The 22,240-nt window shown below is 34.4% G+C and overlaps 3 protein-coding genes and 1 long non-coding RNA gene across 5 annotated transcripts; 2 read left to right on the forward strand and 2 right to left on the reverse strand.

The window, feature by feature from the left end:
* The first annotated feature begins 2,137 nt into the window (after positions 1 to 2,137).
* On the forward strand, positions 2,138 to 4,369 carry LOC148599429 (uncharacterized). Its single transcript, XR_015918103.1, has 3 exons — positions 2,138 to 2,294; positions 3,447 to 3,538; positions 4,119 to 4,369. It is a non-coding gene; the product is annotated as an uncharacterized LOC148599429 (long non-coding RNA).
* A 4,924-nt stretch (positions 4,370 to 9,293) lies between these two features.
* Positions 9,294 to 10,206, forward strand: LOC148599430 (uncharacterized). Its single transcript, XM_088557297.1, has 2 exons — positions 9,294 to 9,834; positions 9,938 to 10,206. Exons 1-2 carry the CDS (start codon positions 9,294 to 9,296, stop codon positions 10,204 to 10,206), a joined length of 810 nt encoding a protein of 269 aa, XP_088413423.1.
* Positions 10,207 to 13,558: 3,352 nt separating this feature from the next.
* On the reverse strand, positions 13,559 to 21,013 carry LOC148599431 (uncharacterized). 2 transcript variants are annotated; one of them, XR_015917811.1, is made up of 2 exons: positions 14,053 to 20,793; positions 13,559 to 13,674 (listed from the first exon to the last, which is right to left on the reverse strand). XR_015917811.1 is itself a non-coding variant. In XM_088557744.1 (2 exons), the coding sequence occupies exon 2, from the start codon at positions 20,291 to 20,293 to the stop codon at positions 16,010 to 16,012; it is 4,284 nt and encodes a 1,427-aa protein (XP_088413870.1). In that variant the 5' UTR covers positions 20,294 to 20,481; positions 20,860 to 21,013; the 3' UTR covers positions 15,988 to 16,009. The 2 variants fall into 2 exon arrangements, 1 of the variants encoding a protein (XP_088413870.1); XM_088557744.1 differs by lacking the exon at positions 13,559 to 13,674 and adding an exon at positions 20,860 to 21,013 and having other exon boundaries at positions 15,988 to 20,481.
* LOC148599432 (uncharacterized) lies at positions 14,384 to 15,322 on the reverse strand. Its single transcript, XM_088557299.1, has one exon. The coding sequence runs from the start codon at positions 15,320 to 15,322 to the stop codon at positions 14,384 to 14,386; it is 939 nt and encodes a 312-aa protein (XP_088413425.1).
* Positions 21,014 to 22,240: the final 1,227 nt, after the last annotated feature.

Genomic DNA, 22,240 nt, shown 5'->3' on the forward strand with positions numbered 1-22,240 from the left:
TACTAATTGGGAAAACTGTCTTATGCAGGCCTTGAGGCAGTGGTTCCAGTCAAGAAACATTATAAAGAAAGGGATGCTATGCTTTTATTTGCCGCTCATCGTTTGACCATTTTTGTTACAAAAAGGTACCATAACCCCCAAAACCATCCTGACGTATCATGCACTGTATCATAAATATATTTTTATTACGGTTACCGCCTCATGACAACGGAAGCTACGAGATGGCAAATAAAAATGAAACTTTGCATAGACGATGGCATATGAATTTCGATAATGCACTTCTTGGGAATTGGGCCATTTTTGGTCTAGTATTATTGCTTTTTGCAATATTAATAATTCTATTTTGTTATTTTGGCCATTATTGGTGAAATTATATCACAGGGGCTTGCTCCCACTATCAAATATGCAGCCCGACTCTATATATTAAGAAGTATTTGGTGGTGATACCTGTGTTTATTTATTAGGTTGTTTGCAGGGCCGTAATAAGTAATAAATATATTTGATTTTATTCGGGGTGGGGGGTGGTTGAGTATAAGCGAGTTACCCCAAAATCTGGGATTCCCGTTTTCTTGTTATATACTATTCGGACTGCATATTTGCTAGTAGGACCGAGCCCCTGTGATAGTATTATAATACTTTATCGTTTATGTTAATGTACGTGTCTCTGGACTAGGTGCCCAGAAACTAAGCGCTTTCAAATGACACATAGGTGTCTATGAAACAACTTGTAGCACTTAAGCTATGAACCTTATCAACTGAGAAATGAAGATAGTTGAGTGTAACACGTTTCTAAGGATATGATTTATTTCAATGATTTGTGGCTTAAGGAGGTAGAGCTGGGCTAAGGAACGCCTCTTGAAATCAGTGATATGGTTACATCATATTCGATTTCACCAAAGCATATAACGCTTTAACGTCGGTTGTGACGGAAAAACCAGATGACATGAAATCGGAATAGCCTTGTCTCGAGCTTGACGGAACCAGTCCCACATCAGATCGTTCAAATTGTAATGTTTACTTTTGTTACCAAATCTAAATTTCTTCAAATTGTCATTGTTATCATAATTTGCAAGATATTCTGATTTTCTCTTTAAAATATCGGAAACGGTCGTTTTTCCTACACCGAATTTTTCACTTAACGATTTCTGAGATGGTTTTGGAAAACTTTCAGATTCTTTGATTAAATTAATTTTGTCTTCTAGCGTTAATTCAATACGACGACGTTTAGCCGGCGGTTTTGACATTTTAGCAGTAATTTTAGATTAAACCAGAAGCAATGCAAATTTCAGAATGATTTGAAAATTGTAACACCGGCTATTTAAGGAAAACCATTTTCAAGCCATAACTTTAATTTCATTTACTCATTTTACAATAGAACACAAGCGGTCGGCACAACCTATTTTGAAGTTTTCATTTTCTGTTTTTAATAGAATACAAGCGGTCGGCACAACATATTTTGAAGTTTTCATTTTCTGTTTTTACAGAATCGTTTGAAAATGTGGTTATCAAAACAATTTTTAAATTTAACATTTGTTAAAAAGTTAATTACATATAGGATCATGGTTATTGCCCTCATTATCTGTGATGATTAATGAATAAAAGAGTGTCACTCCTTGTTAATGCCAATCAAGATCGGTGTTAGCCTTTTGAAGTACTGATTTATTGATCTTACCGTGATTGACATGTTTACAACATGTTACACGGCTCATTGATTTTACTTGTCGGCAAACTTTTCACCGGTTTTCGGAGGTTAATTTTTACAAAGAAATGGGTTTTGGGACCGAATTTTGCAGCCGATGTTCGGAATTCAGAGGGGCCGGTTTAGGGAGGAAATTTTTACTTAATTATATAGGGGAAAATTCCGGACCAAGACTAAATGATCGGTTTTCGGAGGATTCCGGTTTTCAGAGGGGCCGGTTTAGGGGAGTTCCACTGTATTTTGCTATTTTGGCCATGATTGGTGAAATTATATCACAGGGGCTTGCTCCCACTATCAAATATGCAGCCCGACTCTATATATTAAGAAGTATTTGGTGGTGATACCTGTGTTTATTTATTAGGTTGTTTGCAGGGCAGTAATAAGTAATATATATATATTTTTTTTTATTTTATACTTCACTTGAGAAATAATTTCTTAATAAAATCATTCAAAGAAATACTCTTTTCAAACTATTTAAATTCAGTTTCATTTTAAATTTACGATTTTCGTCGTATCTCGAAAATGCCCGTATGTAAATACGATCAACAGCGGAATGCTTGAAATCGAAGTGCAACGAGAAAACAATGATATCTTGGTAGGTATCCGTCGAAGAAGAAGCGAAGTTATATACCAAGAAGAGAAATATACAATATTACCATAATGCATGAAACGGAGTTTTGACGGAGGTGTCAACAAATTAACACCACACACGGTTACTGTACTGTGTACACAGTCACAGGTTAATTTATAGCACGCCCGAACTTCGTCAAGTTCATGAAGTTTTTCACAAAATCAAATTCAAATTCTAATATTCGGTAGGCATTGCCTAAACCAGCGAGCACCATGAGCTTTACCATATATGTACCGTCTGTGCGAGATTCGTAAAAAAAAAATATTAAAGGACATTACAATGATGGGGTGGGGGGGGGGGTCGACCCGGATGAAATTTTTTGCTGCGCAAGTTCAGTATTTTTATTAACATTTAAGCAGCGAGCAAAATCAATATTTCTAGTTAAAAAAAAACTGCCTTGTGAATATATAGGGAATTGTTTTTTCAATAAATGAATAACTTGAACATCCCCCCCCAAAAAAAAAATCAAACCCCATACCCCCCTTTCCTCTCACTCTCAAAATGGTCAATAACTGTACAGCACTTTGCAATACTTTACATTTTTTATCCCTTAAGAGCATCTCTAGCAACATCAATTTTAGTTTCAATCTGTACAGATGCCGGAAATATTACAGTTCTCCACGGATAGTGGGAATATTTTACATTTGACATAAACAAAGTTCAGATGACAGCTGCAAATTCCAAACAGAAAATTATTGCCTTTCCTATCTTGGAAAAGCTATGCTGCGATTTTGATAATATATTTCTACTGAAACGTAATCTTAACCCATATTTTCTAATTTGTTTGATTGAAGTAAATGACGTATTTTCGCCGTAAGGACAGTCACTTTTTATTACTTCCGGGACGACTTTTTTTCGTTAGTGTATTGGGGAACCTTAAGGGAAATTTAGAAAGTACATGTAATAACCGTAGAGCTCGCGGCGCTCGCTAATAATTGATTATTATGGACAAATGCATTTTGGCTTCTGAAATATTAAATTGGTGATTTGTAATTTAAGTAACGTAAATTTCTCGACAAATTCTCCATGACAATCAAATACTGAATGGTAGTTTCTCAGTACTTCATTACATACTGAAAACCAACAATTTAATTTCATACATTCATTCTTTTTAAGGGTATGGGTTGCAGTATACAGAAATGGTGATTCTTTTACTTGTAAACATTGAGGTTTTAAGAGTATAATTGTACTAACAAAGATAGTCAATGGTGAGTTGCAGACTGTTATTGTCCAGTGTGCTAAATTAATTAGATTACTTAAATAATACTGGTCATTATCAAAACAGGTTAACTAATTATGGAAGTGGTAACATACATATGTGTGGTATATATTTCATGCATTCTAAAGAAAGATGTTGGCATTTTTCCATGTAAATTCTGGATTGTGATGGGTATACAATACTGAATATTTCTTTAATTACCCTTAAGGTAAAGTGTTCAAATTTAAATAAAATGGTAGTAATTCAGGAATGCCTGTCTGTGCAGTAATATCCTCAATTATGTGATGCACACAACTGGTTTTGAGGTTGTGTAAACTAAAAGAGTATTACATCCTTATAACTTCAAAATACAATAAGTTAGCATTTAATAAGTTTGTGATGTCACTGTCATACACATGTAGAAAAAAAAGATGAAAAATAACTTTCTTTATGTAATCAGTCAATATATTAAACTTAAAATGATTTTTATAATACTACCTATGTACATGTATATTATCATTCATGTATCACTGGGCAATCAGGACTTAAACAAGGGTACATTGTATATCTAGTCTAATTTTTGATTTCAGATGAGTCGTTTACAGTTTTGTCAGAAGAATTGAAACCAGATTAATGTCCTTGTATAATGTGGATGCTACTCAATGTGTTTTAAGCTTAATACTGTGATCTAAAACACAAATGCAGATACATGTACTGTAGTATAGTGCTATGATTGAGAACCTTTGAAATTGTATTAGTTGAGACCCTTGAGCATAAATGTAGAATTTTTTTCAAACCATTATACATGCTATGTTTCTATTGCAATAAACTTTACAAATTATACTGTACAATTTGATATATGGAGTCTTGTTTAAACCATTTTAGAGGAAACATTCTAAATCCAGCTTTTCTATTATACTTTAATTGGAAAAAAAGATTCTTAAGTCCAACTTTCCGATTGTTTTCCTTGTGAAAACATTTCTAAGTTCCTACTTTCCGAATATTTTCCGATTGAAAAAAAATCCAAGTCCCTACTTTCCGAACATTTTCCGAGTGTAAAGAATAACAAGTCCATATTTTCCAAACACTTTCTGAGTGAAAAAATGCTTAAGTCCTCACTTTCCAAACTATTTCCGAAATTAAGTACAGATTTTCGAATAATACATTCGGAATTCCAAAATTAAAGCTTGGAATTCTGAATAAAGTTGGAAGAAAATTTGTTTGTTAAGGACTTATTTGCACTATACAATTAAATTTCTTGACACAAACTACATTGTCTTACTCAGTGAACCTTAACCTACACAAGAATAAGAAATCTTTGGTTAATATGGTGAAAATCCTATTTTTTCAAATGTAGGGTTTTCCAAAAACTTGCCATAATCATTAAGGAAAAGGGGACTTTTAAATGGTGTATATCTTGTGATCGTTTGAAAGCTTTATTTGTATGGCATCAAACAATACAAGATTTCTTAAAATTGAACATAAGATATTGATTTTAGAGCAAATTTAATACTTGGTTTGCTTCCCCAGATTGGAGATAATTCTGCCTTGTGTTCTACTACATGCATTCATATAATGAAAAATGCTATATATATGGTAAAAAGGAGAAAACACACAAAGACGCAGATATTTTCTCACAATCTGGGCACTGAAAAAAGTATTTATTTGGTGTTTTTTTATCTAATCATTGGTTTTCAAAACCCAAAAGACCATATGAGGATGAAAGTATAGAAAATCAAGGAGTTTTCCCAGAACTTAATACTGGGTGCTAATAGGCTTGTTTTCACTTTCTTTTCTATATTGCAATACTTATTTGCACAGAAAAAGTTTGTTCGGTTGTCCATTTTATTTGTTATAAGCTAAAGAAGTAAAATTTTTTTGCTTAAAAGTGGTTAGAATAGCACATATCAAAGAAGATACAAGAATATCTTCTATGACGTCGCATTTGAAATGATGAAACTAAAAAAAAATTGTAGCCACGTGCACATGGCCATAATTGTGTTTACTTTTGACCACATGATGAGGGTTTTGATTGGCTATATTTTGATATATTTACATTTGATTGACACCTCCCATTAGGATATATTGTTAACATGAAAAATAGACAAAAAGTGACGAAAGTTAAATCTGGTGGTATATTGTTGGGATATAACAGAATATGAAGATTGTATTGAATGCTTTGACACTGCTTGTAAATATGTTTTATGGTTTAGAGTAAAGGGTGCACTATACGGTTACATTAAGGCGCACTGTTTCGCACACCAAGTTATCCCGGTCTAATTTTGTAAAACTTAAAATTAAAAGTTGAAAGTTGGTGGATATATTGTTTAAATGTAGTTAAGCATTTATACATAGACAGATGTAATATATGTTATGGTAAACAGGTGTAATTTAAAGGAAGAATGGTATCCGGAACGTTTCAGTCCCCTGCTGTATTAGGTTCTCTCCTCAGGATTAGGGTGCAGGCACGAGACTGCAATTAATTTTCAAGTGCATTTCAATATACACATTTGAGCAGATTAAAAAAATTCTACCGGCGCAAACTGAATAAAACTTCTCTGGCCTAAAGATATGTACAAACAGGATTTTATACATAAATTGTAGAAAATTTTACCATCATTTTCTGAAATTAGTACGTATAATTTGGAGATGGGGTAAACATGACAAATGAACTGAGTTAAAAGTCCTAAATTTTAACCTTCTTCCACTGAACCAAATCACAACTTTTAGTCAGAATTGATTAATGAAAAAAAGTCCCATGTAATTTTAACCAATTTTCTACCAATTAGAGGAAACTTTAGCAAATAAGTTTCCATTAAAAATATGAAAAAATGTGGAAGGTACCTACTACCAAAGTTGGAACTATATTCGTATACAATGAAAAATCAAGGGGAATTAATTGTGTTCTCGTACCTATTAGATCAATAAATGTGCTCAATTTGAATAAAAACTGCACTCATGTCAAGATGAACCGTTTTTGACTTCAAGTACAAAGTTTCATCATGATTAGTTGGAAAATATATAAGTTATAGATAGCAAATTTAGTATCAGTGGTACATTGCATGACTCGCATGTCCAATAATCTAAGGAAATAAGGCCCCTCTAAAATGTACATATTTTTTTAAAATGCAATATTTTTGTGATTTTTTACATTGGTTGCATCATATTATGTGTATTTGATGCAATGAAGTTCAGTTTACTTAAGTTCCAGCTGCTTTAAGGCCAAAAATGGGGTTTTTATACATGTGGCCATGGTCAATGCACTTTTAGACCATGTATAGGGGTACACATATGAAAACTCATTTTATGATGCTGACAATAACTTAAATTGATCAACTTCAAACATGGTCTACACATATCAAATGTACATTGAAAACAATAAGAAGTGGTTTCAAAGCTAAAACTGTCACTTCAGATCAATTTAAACAAGACCTGTACAGAGCTTGTTCAAGTGCGATTGTGTCCGATATTAAAAGTTAGCCTTTATTTGGGTTTTGAATGATGAAAGATCTGAAACAAATGTAAAATAATGTAAGGTTCTAAGCTTTTCGGGTACATAAGCAGACAGTCAGCTGTATTTTTACAATTTCTACAAAAAATTTCATTTTTGAAACCTTATAGTGTATGCGGAACTCTAAAATTAGGTGTTTTTGAGACATCACAAGGTATATACATGTAGTGACTTACATTAGATGCATGAATATCAATGGAACGAATATATTAGGTTTTTTTCACATTATTTATATTATTTACTAGCAAATACAAATGATTCAGACCAATAAAACACATATCTGTGATTTTATAGATCCTAAGACAAGGCTGTGAAAGCCCCTGAATTTGCCATATTTCATTGACTGGGTTCATAAAAATTACACTAAATTGTCAGAAATTTGCGAAATTTGTGTGGATGAGTGGTAAAGAGGAGGGGGGGGGGGGCTTTTCTAATCTGCAACTTCTCTGATACCACTGAATATAATTTGTTGATTATTCATTACTTGATACCATTGTACATATCCTATTTTGTTTTTGCATCTAAACGGTTTAATCATTTAAGAGGTATCCTACATGTATATGGTTTCTGGGTAGGAAAGTGGCAGGGGGATATTACCAAGTGTGCATTGCTTACAGTTTTTTCAAGTACATGTAAAGAAGTGGCATTTTCTTATTGAGATTGCTTAAAGTATTTCTAGTTATATCTCTCTCAGAATTATGTAATGTACTACCTTCTTCATGCCGTATTCTAAAGGTCACCTGCCATATTTCCCTAGCCACTTTCCCCATGCTATTTAACTCTACACCATCTGCAACATGCCCTATGCCCCATACTATCTTCTTCATGTGTATTCCAAAGGTCACTTTCTACATGCCATATTTCCATGTTTTTGAATTGAATATTTGTTTCCGTTTATGTCTAAATACCTTGTTTTAATTTCGATATTAAAGTCACAGAATGGAAAGTTATACCAATTCAAATGTTGTAAGACCAAATTATATTTAAGGATTGCAAGCCATTCATACTTCCGTTAATATATACAAATAGACAACAGTAAGCATATTAATATTCACGGTTGATAATATACGCGGGTTCTGTCAAGTCTATGTATTAGCGTGCTTCAATTTTCGCGGATTTTGTCAAGTCTTCATACTGGTGTGTATCATTTTCAAAAAAAGATATTCGTATTATAGTTTTTAAAATCAATTTCAGGGATTGACACCTGTTTTTTCTGGCAGTAGTCCAAGGACACAATTTTTAGTAGTCCTCTAAAAATCAAGAAGACATAAATAAGTCAACACAGCAGAGTGAGACTGTGTGTTTGTCAAACAGAGAATACTGTCAATTAGTTATAGCATGTTATTGTGTGTTGACCGAAAATAATGCAACGGACGCGAAATACATATTTTGTTTAAAATCATCGATTTAAAGACCAGTTTTGGTTAAATCTTTTGGAAACTTAATTTATAACCTCAAATTCAAAGACATCCGATGTATTATGAGGACATTACCCTTAAAAGCACGAACATTTTTCATGAAAGTTACGTTATACCGCATTGCTGTCAACATCGTACTGATCATAACTAACAACCAAACCGACCAATCACGATTCCTAAAACAGTCACACAAAAATCAATAATGTAAACATTCTATTTTTTTAACCGTAGGTGAAAGAAACAGGTTCCAGAAGTTCATTTTTGTCTGACGACTACAATAATACGATTCACATGACAATGAGACGCAATTAAAAGTCATTTTCAATACTGATATTTACTAGTCCCGCGGATTATTTCTACCCAAAATTTCACCAGTCCCCAGCCAGTTTTAGTCAACATGGGCGATTGGACTAGCGGAAATGTCGATGCCTGAATTTAGCGGGAACTTTTTTTCGAGCTTATATATTAATCGCTTAAATACCGAAAATTAGTAAACCGTGAAAATTAATACTCTTCCAGTATGTCATAATTGTGCATTGTATTGATTTTTACCTACAAGGACTTTCTCGCTATTAAAGAATTTAGTATATCGGAAGCGATAATATATTTTACTTTAGATTGGACGGCAGTTAAAGTACCTTCAATCTTTTTGTAGGATATTAAGCTAAAATTGGCTGAGTATGGCCAACAGAGAACCCCCCGATCAGCCTAATGTCCTTAAATTGCCTTCTATGAAATTAACAAAATACTGCCCTCATCATTTGCAAAATAAGATAACAAAGTTCTGTTGCCAACATGAAGCGGGCATTTGCAATATATGCTACACAAATTCACACATGGGATGTGGTTCTGTAGTGACAATTGAAGTGGCTTCAGTGGGCAGGACAAGAGAGCTTGCTTTAGAGAATTCAAAAGTGCGAATGAAAGGTCAAAAAGAAAAAGAGGACCTTTCTATGAGTTATCAAGTGCTTAAATCAAAACAAAACAGAGAAGGAAACAAACCAGTTCTCTGTCATTCCTTTGAAACATCAATCTTAAAGCCAGGTGCAGAAGTATTCCGTGGATGTTTCTCATCCAATCAAAAACTTCTACTATCAGATCGGGATAGGCCTTTACTATACGTCTGTAAAATAAACGGATCTGACTCACAAACAATAAGGCTGCAACATGATCCATGGGATGTAGAATTGATAGATGATAAGAGGGCAATAGTAACTTTAAAGGGCGAAGAAGGCTACCAAATACTAGATCTGAAGACATTTGCATTAGGTAAATGTATCAAACCAGGAGAAAATGGATGTAATTCCGTGTCTTGTCGTGAAGGACAAATTCTAGTTAGTAAAGGGGCTAAAACAGTGTTATTAGTTGACGTTTGTGGTAAAATCAAATATTCGCACACTCTAGAAAAGAAACCATGGTTCATTTACCAATAGTTTCTACTGTAATATGTTTTATGATGATACCCTATATAAATTGACAGCTCAGGGCGGGGAAGAAGTCTTCGACAGACATCCTGAACTAATAAGACCTGCTGGGATAGCAGGAGATAGTCATGGAAATATTTATGTATCAGCAAACGGCTCAAGTAATGTACATAGAATAACTTTAGATGGGCTCAGCAGTGACATTATTCTGAGCAAGGAGGACGGAATCAGTGAACCATGGGATTTATGTTGCCATGGGAACAGTATTCAATTATTGGTCGTTAACAAGGATTTTAAAAGAATTGAAATATATGATTTAAAATAAATCAACAGTGAATTATAACTATTCTAGAAATGAAATAAAATAGGCTTGAAAAATAACTACAGAGGAAGATGTATTTTTAAGACCAAAATACAGATTCCGCTTGTTTTGAATAATTGGGTAAAGGGGTATATTGAAGAGTACATGTAGAGCAAAAACAAAACATACTAATAATGCAAGATAGAACCCAGAAATAAAATGAAAGTTCTTATTGTGCAGAAAAAAGCAGTAATCACACAAAGAATGGTGGATTTAAATGGTAATGAAATCATATGATATTTAAACATCATATGATGTTTAAAAAAATCTGTCACACAGAGAAAGTTGATCTAAACGCTATTATAACCGCACTAGTAATTTTTTTGACTTTGGTTAGCTATGGCCTTTACCAGTCTTACATACCAGTATGTTGCTAGTCCGTATACAGTTACTGGATATAACTAATGAGAGATTTACGTCTCATCATGACATGTATGTTATAGCTACACTAGAGACGTGATCAAATTTCTTAAATCTGGAAATTGGATTGTTTTCCCTTTTCCACTGCATTGACTACAAATTATGGCGCCAAAATCAAACTTCTCCAGTTTTTCAAAATTGAAGAAGATCCGTTACTTGTAAGGCTTCATTTAAGTCTCTACATCTAAATAAAAGCAACTCGATTTTTATCAAATCAAAAACAATACAGAAACAAGCCGAAGAAAATGTCAATTTATCTAGCTATAGTATTGATCCCTGGGTAGGAGATATATATTGTAAGACTATAATATCGGTTGTCATTTGTTTCATACTTTCATATCCGCACACATGGAAATATCTCCAGTACCCTGAACACCTTTTGACCACGCACGGGGTCGTACTTTATACAGATATGAACGAAACGCTTAACTTATAAACATTTATTTTTAGTAAAGGTAAAATTTGAGAAAGATTTTAATGATATATGTTTAGTTTCCTTCTCTTTATTTTCCTTTGTCATTTTTACTGGTTGAGTCTTTAAGACGATCCAAGTTGAGTAATCGAAAGCTATTTTTAAAATATCATTTTGGAACAGGAAAAATACCATACAATGGGGATTTTTAATCTTGCATTCCGTATCAAAGCATAATATATTGAGACAAGACTAATAGCTTTTGACGACGTAATGCCTTTTGAATAATGGAGAAGTGGGTTAGAGATTTAAAGTCTTCCTCGGTTATAGATCTACTTTCTGCATGTTATGCTTAGTCAATTTAACTGAATCTTTTGTATTATTCATATAAAATGTTCGGGTTTGAATATTTTGCTTCTTTTGTTTAATAATTGTTTTGTATGGTGAATAATGCAGTACAATTAATGTATACAATGTAAACTATGATCAATAATTGACGGCTAGCAAACTAGAATTTAAATACAAATCATACTTTTCAGCTCAATATATCAATACGTCTAGTATTAATCGATTAAAATATTTGTATCAGTCTTTCACATTTTTAGTACGGAAATATAACCGAAAGTAGTTTCTGTATTATTTTTATTTTTATTAAATAGGTAAGACGTAGCAGCCCATCTCACATATCATCAAAGTTAAGAACTCTCTATTCATGGTTGTATTTCTTGTGGTTACATTCTGCTCTGTAATTTTTTTAATTTGTTTATGTGTTTTTGTTTTTGTTTTTTTTTTTTGCGTTTTCGGCTGTTTTAAGAAACACTTAATTTCACATGAATTGGTTGGATTCAGTAACGAACATTTTATAATTATTGACTGGGTATAAGGGGAATAGTAAATCTATTCTTCCCTAGGTATAACGATTGCACAAGAGGAAAATAAACTCACTATTCCCTGAAAATATAGCCAGTTAGTGTTGTATTATACCGAAAGAGAAATGGACTCAAATTTATACCAAAGACTGATAGAGACAAGATACTAAACTCAGGAAATTGAGGACTCCATATGTCTATTCTATTAGTTACATACGCATTCATACTTGTTTTACCTTTGGGAAATTGAAGCCACTCAAGTCTGTCATCTAAACGAAATTTGATCTCTGGACGGGTCCTTGAATAACAATGAATGGCGATAATCCAAATGAAGTGTTACAAACTGATGTAACAGTAAAGACAATTCTGTGATGTTATGTTTGTGGTTCAATAGTTGAAGTAGGGCAAATAGAAAGTCAAGTCCATGGCAGAAGAAAGAGGAAAGGAAAACGATGACACGTTGAACAAATCCGTTTTAATTGCGCAGAAGGGTACACCGTAACGATCCACGACTTCATGATGACGACCATAAAACTTTTGAAGTGATGACTTCAATCTTGTAGCAACATAACCCTGTTCCAGAAGCCTATTTGTTAGAATTCTAGCGCGATACAAAAAGTCTATTTAGTCTCGACAATCTCCGGCATAACGTATGAGTTGTGATATGAACACTTCATACGAAGGTGCTGAAAGGATGTTGCCACAGATATAAGGAAAGTTGACAATTTGGAATGAAAAATCATTAACAGTACATTTGTGAATACAACATACGATTGAATCATCACATCAAATGTTTTGACGAACGAAATGCTTGATCAATTATTCAAATCTTAAAGTAAATAAGTGATAATTTTATAAGATAGTATTCTATTAACTTCTGTAACAGGTTTAATTGTATGTCGCACATACAAATTTAGTTAATAGATCATAGGCTCAATATCAACACCATCGTGATAAACTATGAAGTGTCAGTTTTTATAAGAATCAGACAGTGAGTTAATAATGGTATGAAAAAAAAACACCGTTTTTGAAAATTTAATTTGCCCATTTACACCACCAGAATCTAGGAAAAAAAGACCAGATTTCCACATCAATTTGATGAATTGAGTTATGATGTCATTAAAAAATTAACTGTCAAAAACCTCATTTTTCTAACATTCTATTGAAAATATTCTGAGCAAATCCAGTGATACAGAGATCAAATAATGTTCTTTTTCAAGTATAGAAAGCATCCTTGAGTAAAATTGTTTTGTCAGATCGGTGGGATTTTCACATGCATGTTTCGGATTTTTTGTCAGATCGGGGGGATTTTCACATGCATGTTTCTGATTTTTTGTCAGATTGGGGGGGTTTTGAAAAGATTGTCAGTTCGGTGGGATTTTGACATGCCTGATGTTTGTTTCTGATTTTTCCAATTTTGCCTTTTGCTGATTCTTAGAATACTTACATTGAAAATGTAAAATTTTCTATCGACAGAGAAATCGTGTCACATTTGAAATTAAGTATTACACATAATTATTTTAATGTACAAGAAAAAATTGCGACATATGTTTTAATATATGTTTTGAAACACACTGTGTTGGCTAGCAAATGGGCGTGGAAATATATAAGTAAATGCGTAACATCTTTAATGACAACAACCAGAGAGTCCAGAGATTCCAGAGAGTACATTTCATTAGCTGAACAAAAAATATAGATGATGTTGACGATGTTGACGATGTTGACGATTTACTGAAAATAGAAAAACGAAATACAATGTACCTATGTCGTCAACCAAGAAAATAACCAATCAAAACAAAAAATACAAACACAATAGTAATACAATATCAATAGAAAATCAATAGAAAATGACACAAAAGCATGAAAATACAATATGTAAAAAGAACTTAATTAAGATTTAATTAATTAAATCGCTATTAAGCTTCACTGAGAAAATAATTTATCGATCGGCACCCAACATACAGTGAAAAATTGCGGTGCACTCGAAAATCAATCTGCCTAACATTAAAATTAAAGTCAATAAACCTACAAAAATTATATCTAATTATCCAAATGTATGTAATTAACCATCGGAAGTATATTTATACAAAGATAAAGTAAAAAACTCACCAAATTAATAATATTTCCACCAAATCAACACAGAAAAACAATCGTGAAATTACAACGGAAGTACTCGAAATAGTAAACAATAACACTGGATGGAAAAGTGATAATCGAAAATGATGATTAATGATATTTGGTTTAACGGTGGAAATGAACTCTACATACCAGCCCCTTAATTGTGAAGCATAGCGAGCAATTACAATAAAACAAAAAAATATAAACCATAAAAAAAATACAAGAAATACCCTCACAAAATAATCAAAGTGAAAATGTCAAAATAACAAATGAAACATATCTCAAAATGTCCCTACTAGGTAAGTATACATAATACCCTAAACTAGTCTAACTCTAAAATTGTACACAGTTTGTCAATCGGACGGGTAAGTATGGTTGAACCAATCTTAACTTTGACTTGACGAACTAGTCCATTACGATCAGGAATCAATGCATGTACAAGTCCCATAGGCCAAGAATTTCTTGGAGATTTCGAATCAACTACTAGAACTACATCTCCAACATGTAAATTTCTCTTAACATTGTTCCATTTTTGCCGTTCTTGAAGAATTGGTAGGTATTCACATAACCATCGACTCCAGAATAAATTGGACATGTACTGAATTTGACGCCACCTACGTCTGCAGTAATTGTCAGTCGTAGAAAATAATCCAGGAGGAAGAACCGGCTTGCATTTCATCAGAAGCAAATGGTTTGGCGTTAATGCTTCTAAATCGTTCGGATTGTCAGAGTTCATAGTAATAGGTCTGCTATTCAGTATAGCTTCCACTTCACACATCAGTGTATGTAGACCGTCATCGTCTAGAACTTGTTCCTTGATCACACTTGAAATTACTCTCCTGATACTACGAATCAACCTTTCCCAAATACCTCCGAAATGGGAACCACTAGGAGGGTTGAATTTCCATTCAACACTGTTTTGAAGCATCGAACTTTCAATCTGATGTAAATTCCATTCGTCAATAGCTTGTTTCATTTCCCGTTCCGCACCAATGAAATTAGTTCCGTTGTCAGATCTTATGAGTGAAACTTGTCCTCGTCGAGAAACGAATCGTCTTAGAACGTTAATATACGAATCAGTGTCCAATGATGAAGCGATTTCCAAATGAACTGCCCGACTGGCCAAACATGTAAATATCACTCCGTGACGTTTAACTCTAGATCTGCGTTGTTTAACCTCAAAAGGTCCAAAATAATCCACACCGACTCTAGTAAAAGGCGGATCGTCCGGTAACACACGATCTTCTGGCAATTCTGCCATTTTTTGCTCTCCAACTTCAGCACTTACACGACGACAATTTACGCACTTGGAAATTATCTTTCTGATGGCGGAAGGAGCACTAATTATCCAGTATCTTTGCCTCAACGCTGACAACATATGATTACGACCACTGTGTTTCAAAAGAATATGAAAATGATGAAGTATCAAATTCGACACGTGATTGTTCTTTGGCAGTATAACTGGATGTTTACTGTTTTCTGGTAAGCTTGAAGAATGTAAGCGTCCTCCGACACGCAATAAATTTCCATCAAGAAAAGGATCAAGAGTTCTTATGCGACTGTCCTTGTGAATTTTCGGATTTCCTGACTTCAAAGCACCAATTTCCTTTCGGAATGCTTCTTGCTGCACAATACTTATAATAGTGTTTTCGGATTCTTCAAGATCTTTTAAAGTCAGTTTATGCCTAATCCTGTGATCTGCTCTTGTCTGTAGTTTACGCACACGCTTCAGTAATTGCTCTTTCACTTTTATTATCCAAGCTACGGCACGTTTTAACTTATACCATGAGGAATAATGCTCGAAAAGTTTTAATATAATGTCAATGTTTGTGTTGTTTAGTCTTAACACAACTGTAGCAACTTTCGCACGCTTTATTTCTCGATCTTCCGTGTCGATGTTCCCGAGATCTTCTGTAGGTAGACTAGGCCATTCATCTGGATGCCGATTCTAGAACGCCGGTGCATCGATCCAATGTTTTTCTAGCAAATCGTTAGCAGATGCACCTCGAGACGATATGTCTGCGGGATTCATCTTCGTATTAATGTATCTCCAATCACTAACATTCGATCCCTCGTGAATAACTGAAAGTCTATTCGCTACGAATGTTTGAAATCTAGCGGTTGTGTTGTTGATATACCGAAGAACGGACATACTATCAGTCCAGAAATACGAATGGTCTATCGGAATTTCGAGTTCACTTATAATCATCTTGTTAGTCCTAACAGCGACCGTCGCTGCCGTAAGTTCCAACCGGGGAATAGTAACTTGCTTCAATGGCGTAACTCTAGCCTTGCCCATTACGAATGAACAGTGAATTTCGTGGTCGACATTTTCAAGTCTGAGATAACTTAATACACCGTAACCCGATTCGCTGGCATCGGCAAAATGGTGAAGATGAGCAGATAACACGTTTCCGAAATCGGGTGGTTTGAAGCAACGAGGCACACTGAAGCTAGAAAGTCTCGACAAATCGTTGTACCAAATCTCCCAGTTCTGTAATAGTACGTCGGGTACCGGATCGTCCCATGCCAATCTCAACTTACATAGTTCCTGAAGAATAATTTTCGGTCTCAAAGTAAGCGGAGCCAAAAATCCCAACGGATCGTATACACTACTGACCATTGATAAGATTCCTCGTCTGGTTTTCGGTTTGTCTTGAAGAGATATCTTAAACTGAAAAGTATCGGTTTCAACACACCATTGAACGCCTAACGCTCTGTCGATCGGCAAAATCTCTTGATCTAAATCAATGTCCTTCACTTCTTTGGCTCTATCTGATATCGGTATCGATCGCATCACATCTCGACTACTGCTAATCCATTTAGCTATCCTGAATCCACCTCTCCGAAGAAGCGCTTGTAAATCCTGAACTAACGTAATAGCACCGTCAACTGTTTCCACCGATTTAAGACAATCGTCCACGTAAAAGTTTCTCAATACCGTATCTATCACTTTATCATTGAAATGACCTCTGCCTTCTTCTGCAGTTTGTCTGAGCGCATAATTGACACAGCTCGGTGACGACGTGGCACCAAAAAGGTGAACGTTCATTTGATACTCGATCGGTTTCGAGTAAGTGTGTCCATCTTTCCACCATAGGAATCTTAAGTAATTTCCATCTTCAGTAGGCACGCGCACTTGATGGAACATGGAATCAATGTCACCCATTATTGCAATGTCATCTTGCCGAAATCTAATCAATGTTCCAACGAGACTGTTCGTAAGATTAGGACCTTGAAGTAAGCGTTCGTTTAATGACGTACCTTGGAATCTTGCCGCACAATCGAAAACCACTCTGATCTTGTTCTTACGTGGGTGATACACACCGTGATGTGGTAGATACCATACATGACCATCGTCCTTTAACAAATCTTCTGATGATACCTCCGACGCATATCCTTCACCTAAAACTTTTTTCATGAACGTTACATACTCATCTTGAAAGTGTTTGTCTTTTTCAAAACGCTTAGCCAGTAACATCAACCTCTGTTCTGCCTGCTTACGATTATTCGGCATCGCGTTTTCGCTCGACTTAAACGGAAGGTCTATAATATAGTGTCCATTTTCGAGAGTTATCGATCTTGAAACATTATCTAGAAATTTACGATCTTCTACGGAAGGCGAATTGACATCATCAATAGTCCTTTCACAAAAGTCAAAGTCAAACTGATTGCGAATTTGATCTTCCAGCGAAACGTCTACACGATTCTCGGACACAACTGACGCACTGATGCGATTGGCTCTGACGAAATTACAAGAAGTATTTTCATCTGTAGAAACATTCAACGGACCGTTTATTACCCAGCCAAGCACAGTCTCAACCGCGAAAGGTCCACCATTAGCACACGGTACCACACTCCACGGCTCCATTGCACGAGGAACATTAACTCCGATTAAGAGTCCAACGTGATCGTTACTAATCCTTTGTAATGGAATATCACGCAAATGTGGCCAATTTGAAATGTCACTTACTGAAACGATATCACTACTAGTAACTGGTAATTTCTCCTGTGAAAAAATAGTCGGTAAGGATATAACATTATTACCGTTTAAGTCACTGATTTCCAAACCACTAACTACGTAACAGTCTTTCACATCCGTTTCCGTCTGTGTCATTGTAAGCAAACCGAGTTTCGTTTTCTTTCCTTCGACATTCAATTCGCGCATGATAGTTTCTGAGCAAAACGTTGCGGTACTGCCACAGTCAAGAAAAGCGTACGTTTCTACAAACTTGTCACTTTTCGCACATTTAATTCTTACTGGTAATATTGGAAGTCCCTGCTGGACGACATCTCCAGCCCCTGTAGACGTTGCAGAACTAGTAACATCTCTAACCGAATTGTCATTACAAGTTTCATTTACTTTCTGTTTACGTGAATCGACGTGAAGAATTGACGGATGACCCTTTTTACACACGGAACACGTTGCCTTCTGACTACATACAACCTTCTGATGACCGTATTTTAGACAACCGAAACAGAAACCTTTAGACTTGAGAAAATCGTATCTGTCTTTAAGAGACTTACTTGTAATCTTGTCGCACATCTTCAGTGAATGACTTGAGTTTCCACAGTAAACACATGGTTTCGAAAATGCATTAGGTTTTGAGTCCGTACTATCGTTACGATCATTTTGAGAGTTAGATTCAACTGACGTGGCCAACGTTTTACGATTACCATAAGACGAGGATTTCGATTCTTGAAGTTTCTTTACCGACGAGGGTGTACGCATAACGTCTTTACCGTAAATAGGGTCATTAGCCTTTTTTGCTTCTCTCTTAACGAAATCTACAAGTTGACTAAATAACAAAGTTCTTCGCTGTGACTTTGTTTCATACACTATATTACGCCACTTGTCTTGTAAATTGAACGGAAGTTTTCGAACTAGAGTTTTCATATTGTCCGAGTATTCTAACACCCTGACCTCATCGACGTTCTGAACAGCATACAAACACTCGGTAAGAAATATCGAAAAGTCATCTAACGCTTTGGGGTTATCTTGCTTAACCACGGGCCAATCTAAAGCCTTTCTAACGAACGAATTAGCTATCACATCCGGCTCACCGTACCTGTCCTGAAGTTCATTCATTGACGCTGTATAGCCTGTTTCCGCATCCAAGTGAGAAAATCCTTTTACAATACGATGTGGCTCTCCAAGGGTAAACTGTAACAAGTAAGTTAAACGTTCATCATAGGAAGCCGTATTCGATTCAATTCTAGCTTGAAATTGTCTCTTAAATCCATTGAACAACATAGGATTGCCATCAAATTTCTGTATGTCGATTTGAGGCTTATTCAGCTCGCGGACTATTGAAATACTTTCTGACGGAACGACAGGTGTGTTTCTATTTACTAAGTCGTAGTTCTTCACCCTAGGCGTAGACTTACTTGGAATCCATTCAGATGCTTGCGGATTTAAACGTGACGTTTCTTCCTGTACATACGTTTTCATACGTGTTGCCTCTGATTGTCTAGGTTTCTGATTGTAAGATACTTCAGTTAGATTTTCATGTCTATTGAGTTTAAATTCTAACAAATCGTCGTCTTTCATACTTTTCTCCAGTTCCTCTATCACCTTTGATTTAGCGTCACTAACTTTAAGCTCCGTTTTTATTTCCAATTCTTCTTCCTGAATTTTAAGTTTTAATTTAGCTTCCTCGAGTTGTTTCTTCTCACTTAACGCTTCGGCTCTTGCTAGCAATTCTACCTTACGTTGTTCTTCCATTAACTTGGCTTTGGATATATGACTTGCATTACTAGATCTCGCACTTCTGTGTGACCTTGCACCTGAACTCCTGTGCGATCTTACGCTCCCGGATCTGTGTGATCTCTGATCATCTTGAACTATATGTTGCGGCGATATTGTTTTCGCTTTATTCAATATAAACCAGTCCTTTGCTGATTGATTTGTTGATAGAAAGACTCGATTTTTATCCTGGAACGAAGCATTGTCTACTTGTTTATCGTTCAAGTCAGTAAAAATTGCTTGGTACTTATCATGTGTCTCTAGTAATTCCTCGTATATACCTATCCACTTAGAATACACTGGTCGGACCAAATCAACGTCTCCTGGTTGCGATATCAATCGTTCAAGTTCACCACTTAGGATTGTCAATGATTTTATAAGACGAGTACGTTGGTTTCTATAAAGATTCATGGAATACATCAATCCCTTTTCCGTAAGCTTTCTTTCTCTACTAGCTTCTACTAAGTCTTCCGTATTGTCATCCATTGTCACTTGATAAATTATTAATTTGTAAATAATGTGTTGGCTAGCAAATGGGCGTGGAAATATATAAGTAAATGCGTAACATCTTTAATGACAACAACCAGAGAGTCCAGAGATTCCAGAGAGTACATTTCATTAGCTGAACAAAAAATATAGATGATGTTGACGATGTTGACGATGTTGACGATTTACTGAAAATAGAAAAACGAAATACAATGTACCTATGTCGTCAACCAAGAAAATAACCAATCAAAACAAAAAATACAAACACAATAGTAATACAATATCAATAGAAAATCAATAGAAAATGACACAAAAGCATGAAAATACAATATGTAAAAAGAACTTAATTAAGATTTAATTAATTAAATCGCTATTAAGCTTCACTGAGAAAATAATTTATCGATCGGCACCCAACATACAGTGAAAAATTGCGGTGCACTCGAAAATCAATCTGCCTAACATTAAAATTAAAGTCAATAAACCTACAAAAATTATATCTAATTATCCAAATGTATGTAATTAACCATCGGAAGTATATTTATACAAAGATAAAGTAAAAAACTCACCAAATTAATAATATTTCCACCAAATCAACACAGAAAAACAATCGTGAAATTACAACGGAAGTACTCGAAATAGTAAACAATAACACTGGATGGAAAAGTGATAATCGAAAATGATGATTAATGATATTTGGTTTAACGGTGGAAATGAACTCTACACACACAAAAACATATGTTTCAGACCAGTTAGGCAAAAGTATGTTTTTTGTGTTTTTAAACATCCTATCATGTTTTCTAAAATCCCACCAAAAATGCATATACTTTTTATATGTGAATGCTACTGAAAACATAAATATCATATGATGACTGTCTTACATTTTTCCTTTTTTGTGAGTAACTCCTGTGGAGCTATTGAGGAACATTACTGTACTCAACGTCGGGTTAATCCCATTTTAGATTTAATCAAATTTTTTTAGCTGTTGATTTATCGAGGCAGAGTTTTTTTCTTTCTATTTGTTACGCCGCATAATATTGTTTAATTCAGACGAAAACGGTATTTAACTGTTAAAGTTCTTGTGGTTAAATTATATATATATATATATATATATATATATATATATATATATATATATATATATATATATATATATATATATATATATATATATATATATATATAATTTTTTTTTAATGTAACCAACGAAATTACTAGTCATATAATTTCTTTAGAGCTGTGTACCCATAATCAAACCTTTATAGAAGGTAAAACTTCCCTTTAGTATAACTGAGTTAGAAAGTATAGATTGAAACATTTACCGTATTGTTGGTTATAAATTTTTATGTTGTAAGTTGTGGTATTGAAGACGTCTCATGTAACCTTATCATACTTTCTAAGGCTGTTCATTTTCTGTGTGAAAGGTTACACGACACGATAAACATTTGTCCAACCGGAGAGTGAGCCTTGTGTTAATTTTGATCCATGGACATCACTGTTGCTTTTTTCATTTTATAAAAAAAACAAACACCAGTACTTACGATTGATATGTACAATCAAAATGAGTTTTATAATTCCTAATGAGATATTTCATTGTAATTTACCATTTTTGTTGCAAATGCCGATTGTTGACAAAATTCTGATTATTGTAGTTTTTTTTTAATTTCTGTATTGGCAAAAATATAACTTCTTACGAATTAAAAGCAATCATCTATTATTTAGATCGATCACCTTAAGAATAATCTTTGACGTAACATAAGGCGGTAAATCTTTGTCAAACAAAGTACCAACAACCGAAAATCATCTTGGTAAGAAAGTCACGGCCGATTAGACAATGTAAATATTGTGATCTGGTTTAAAATATCATCGGATTTAGACAATTTGCATTTTACTGAGAACTGAGAAGCCGTTTTGTGATATGAATGAGCAAGTTATTTAACATATTTAATA

Source organism: Perna viridis, chromosome 13, assembly GCF_037379345.1.
Source record: "Perna viridis isolate PV_CMFRI_1.1 ecotype Kerala chromosome 13, ASM3737934v1, whole genome shotgun sequence".
In the NCBI taxonomy this organism is placed as follows: Eukaryota; Metazoa; Mollusca; class Bivalvia; order Mytilida; family Mytilidae; genus Perna; species Perna viridis.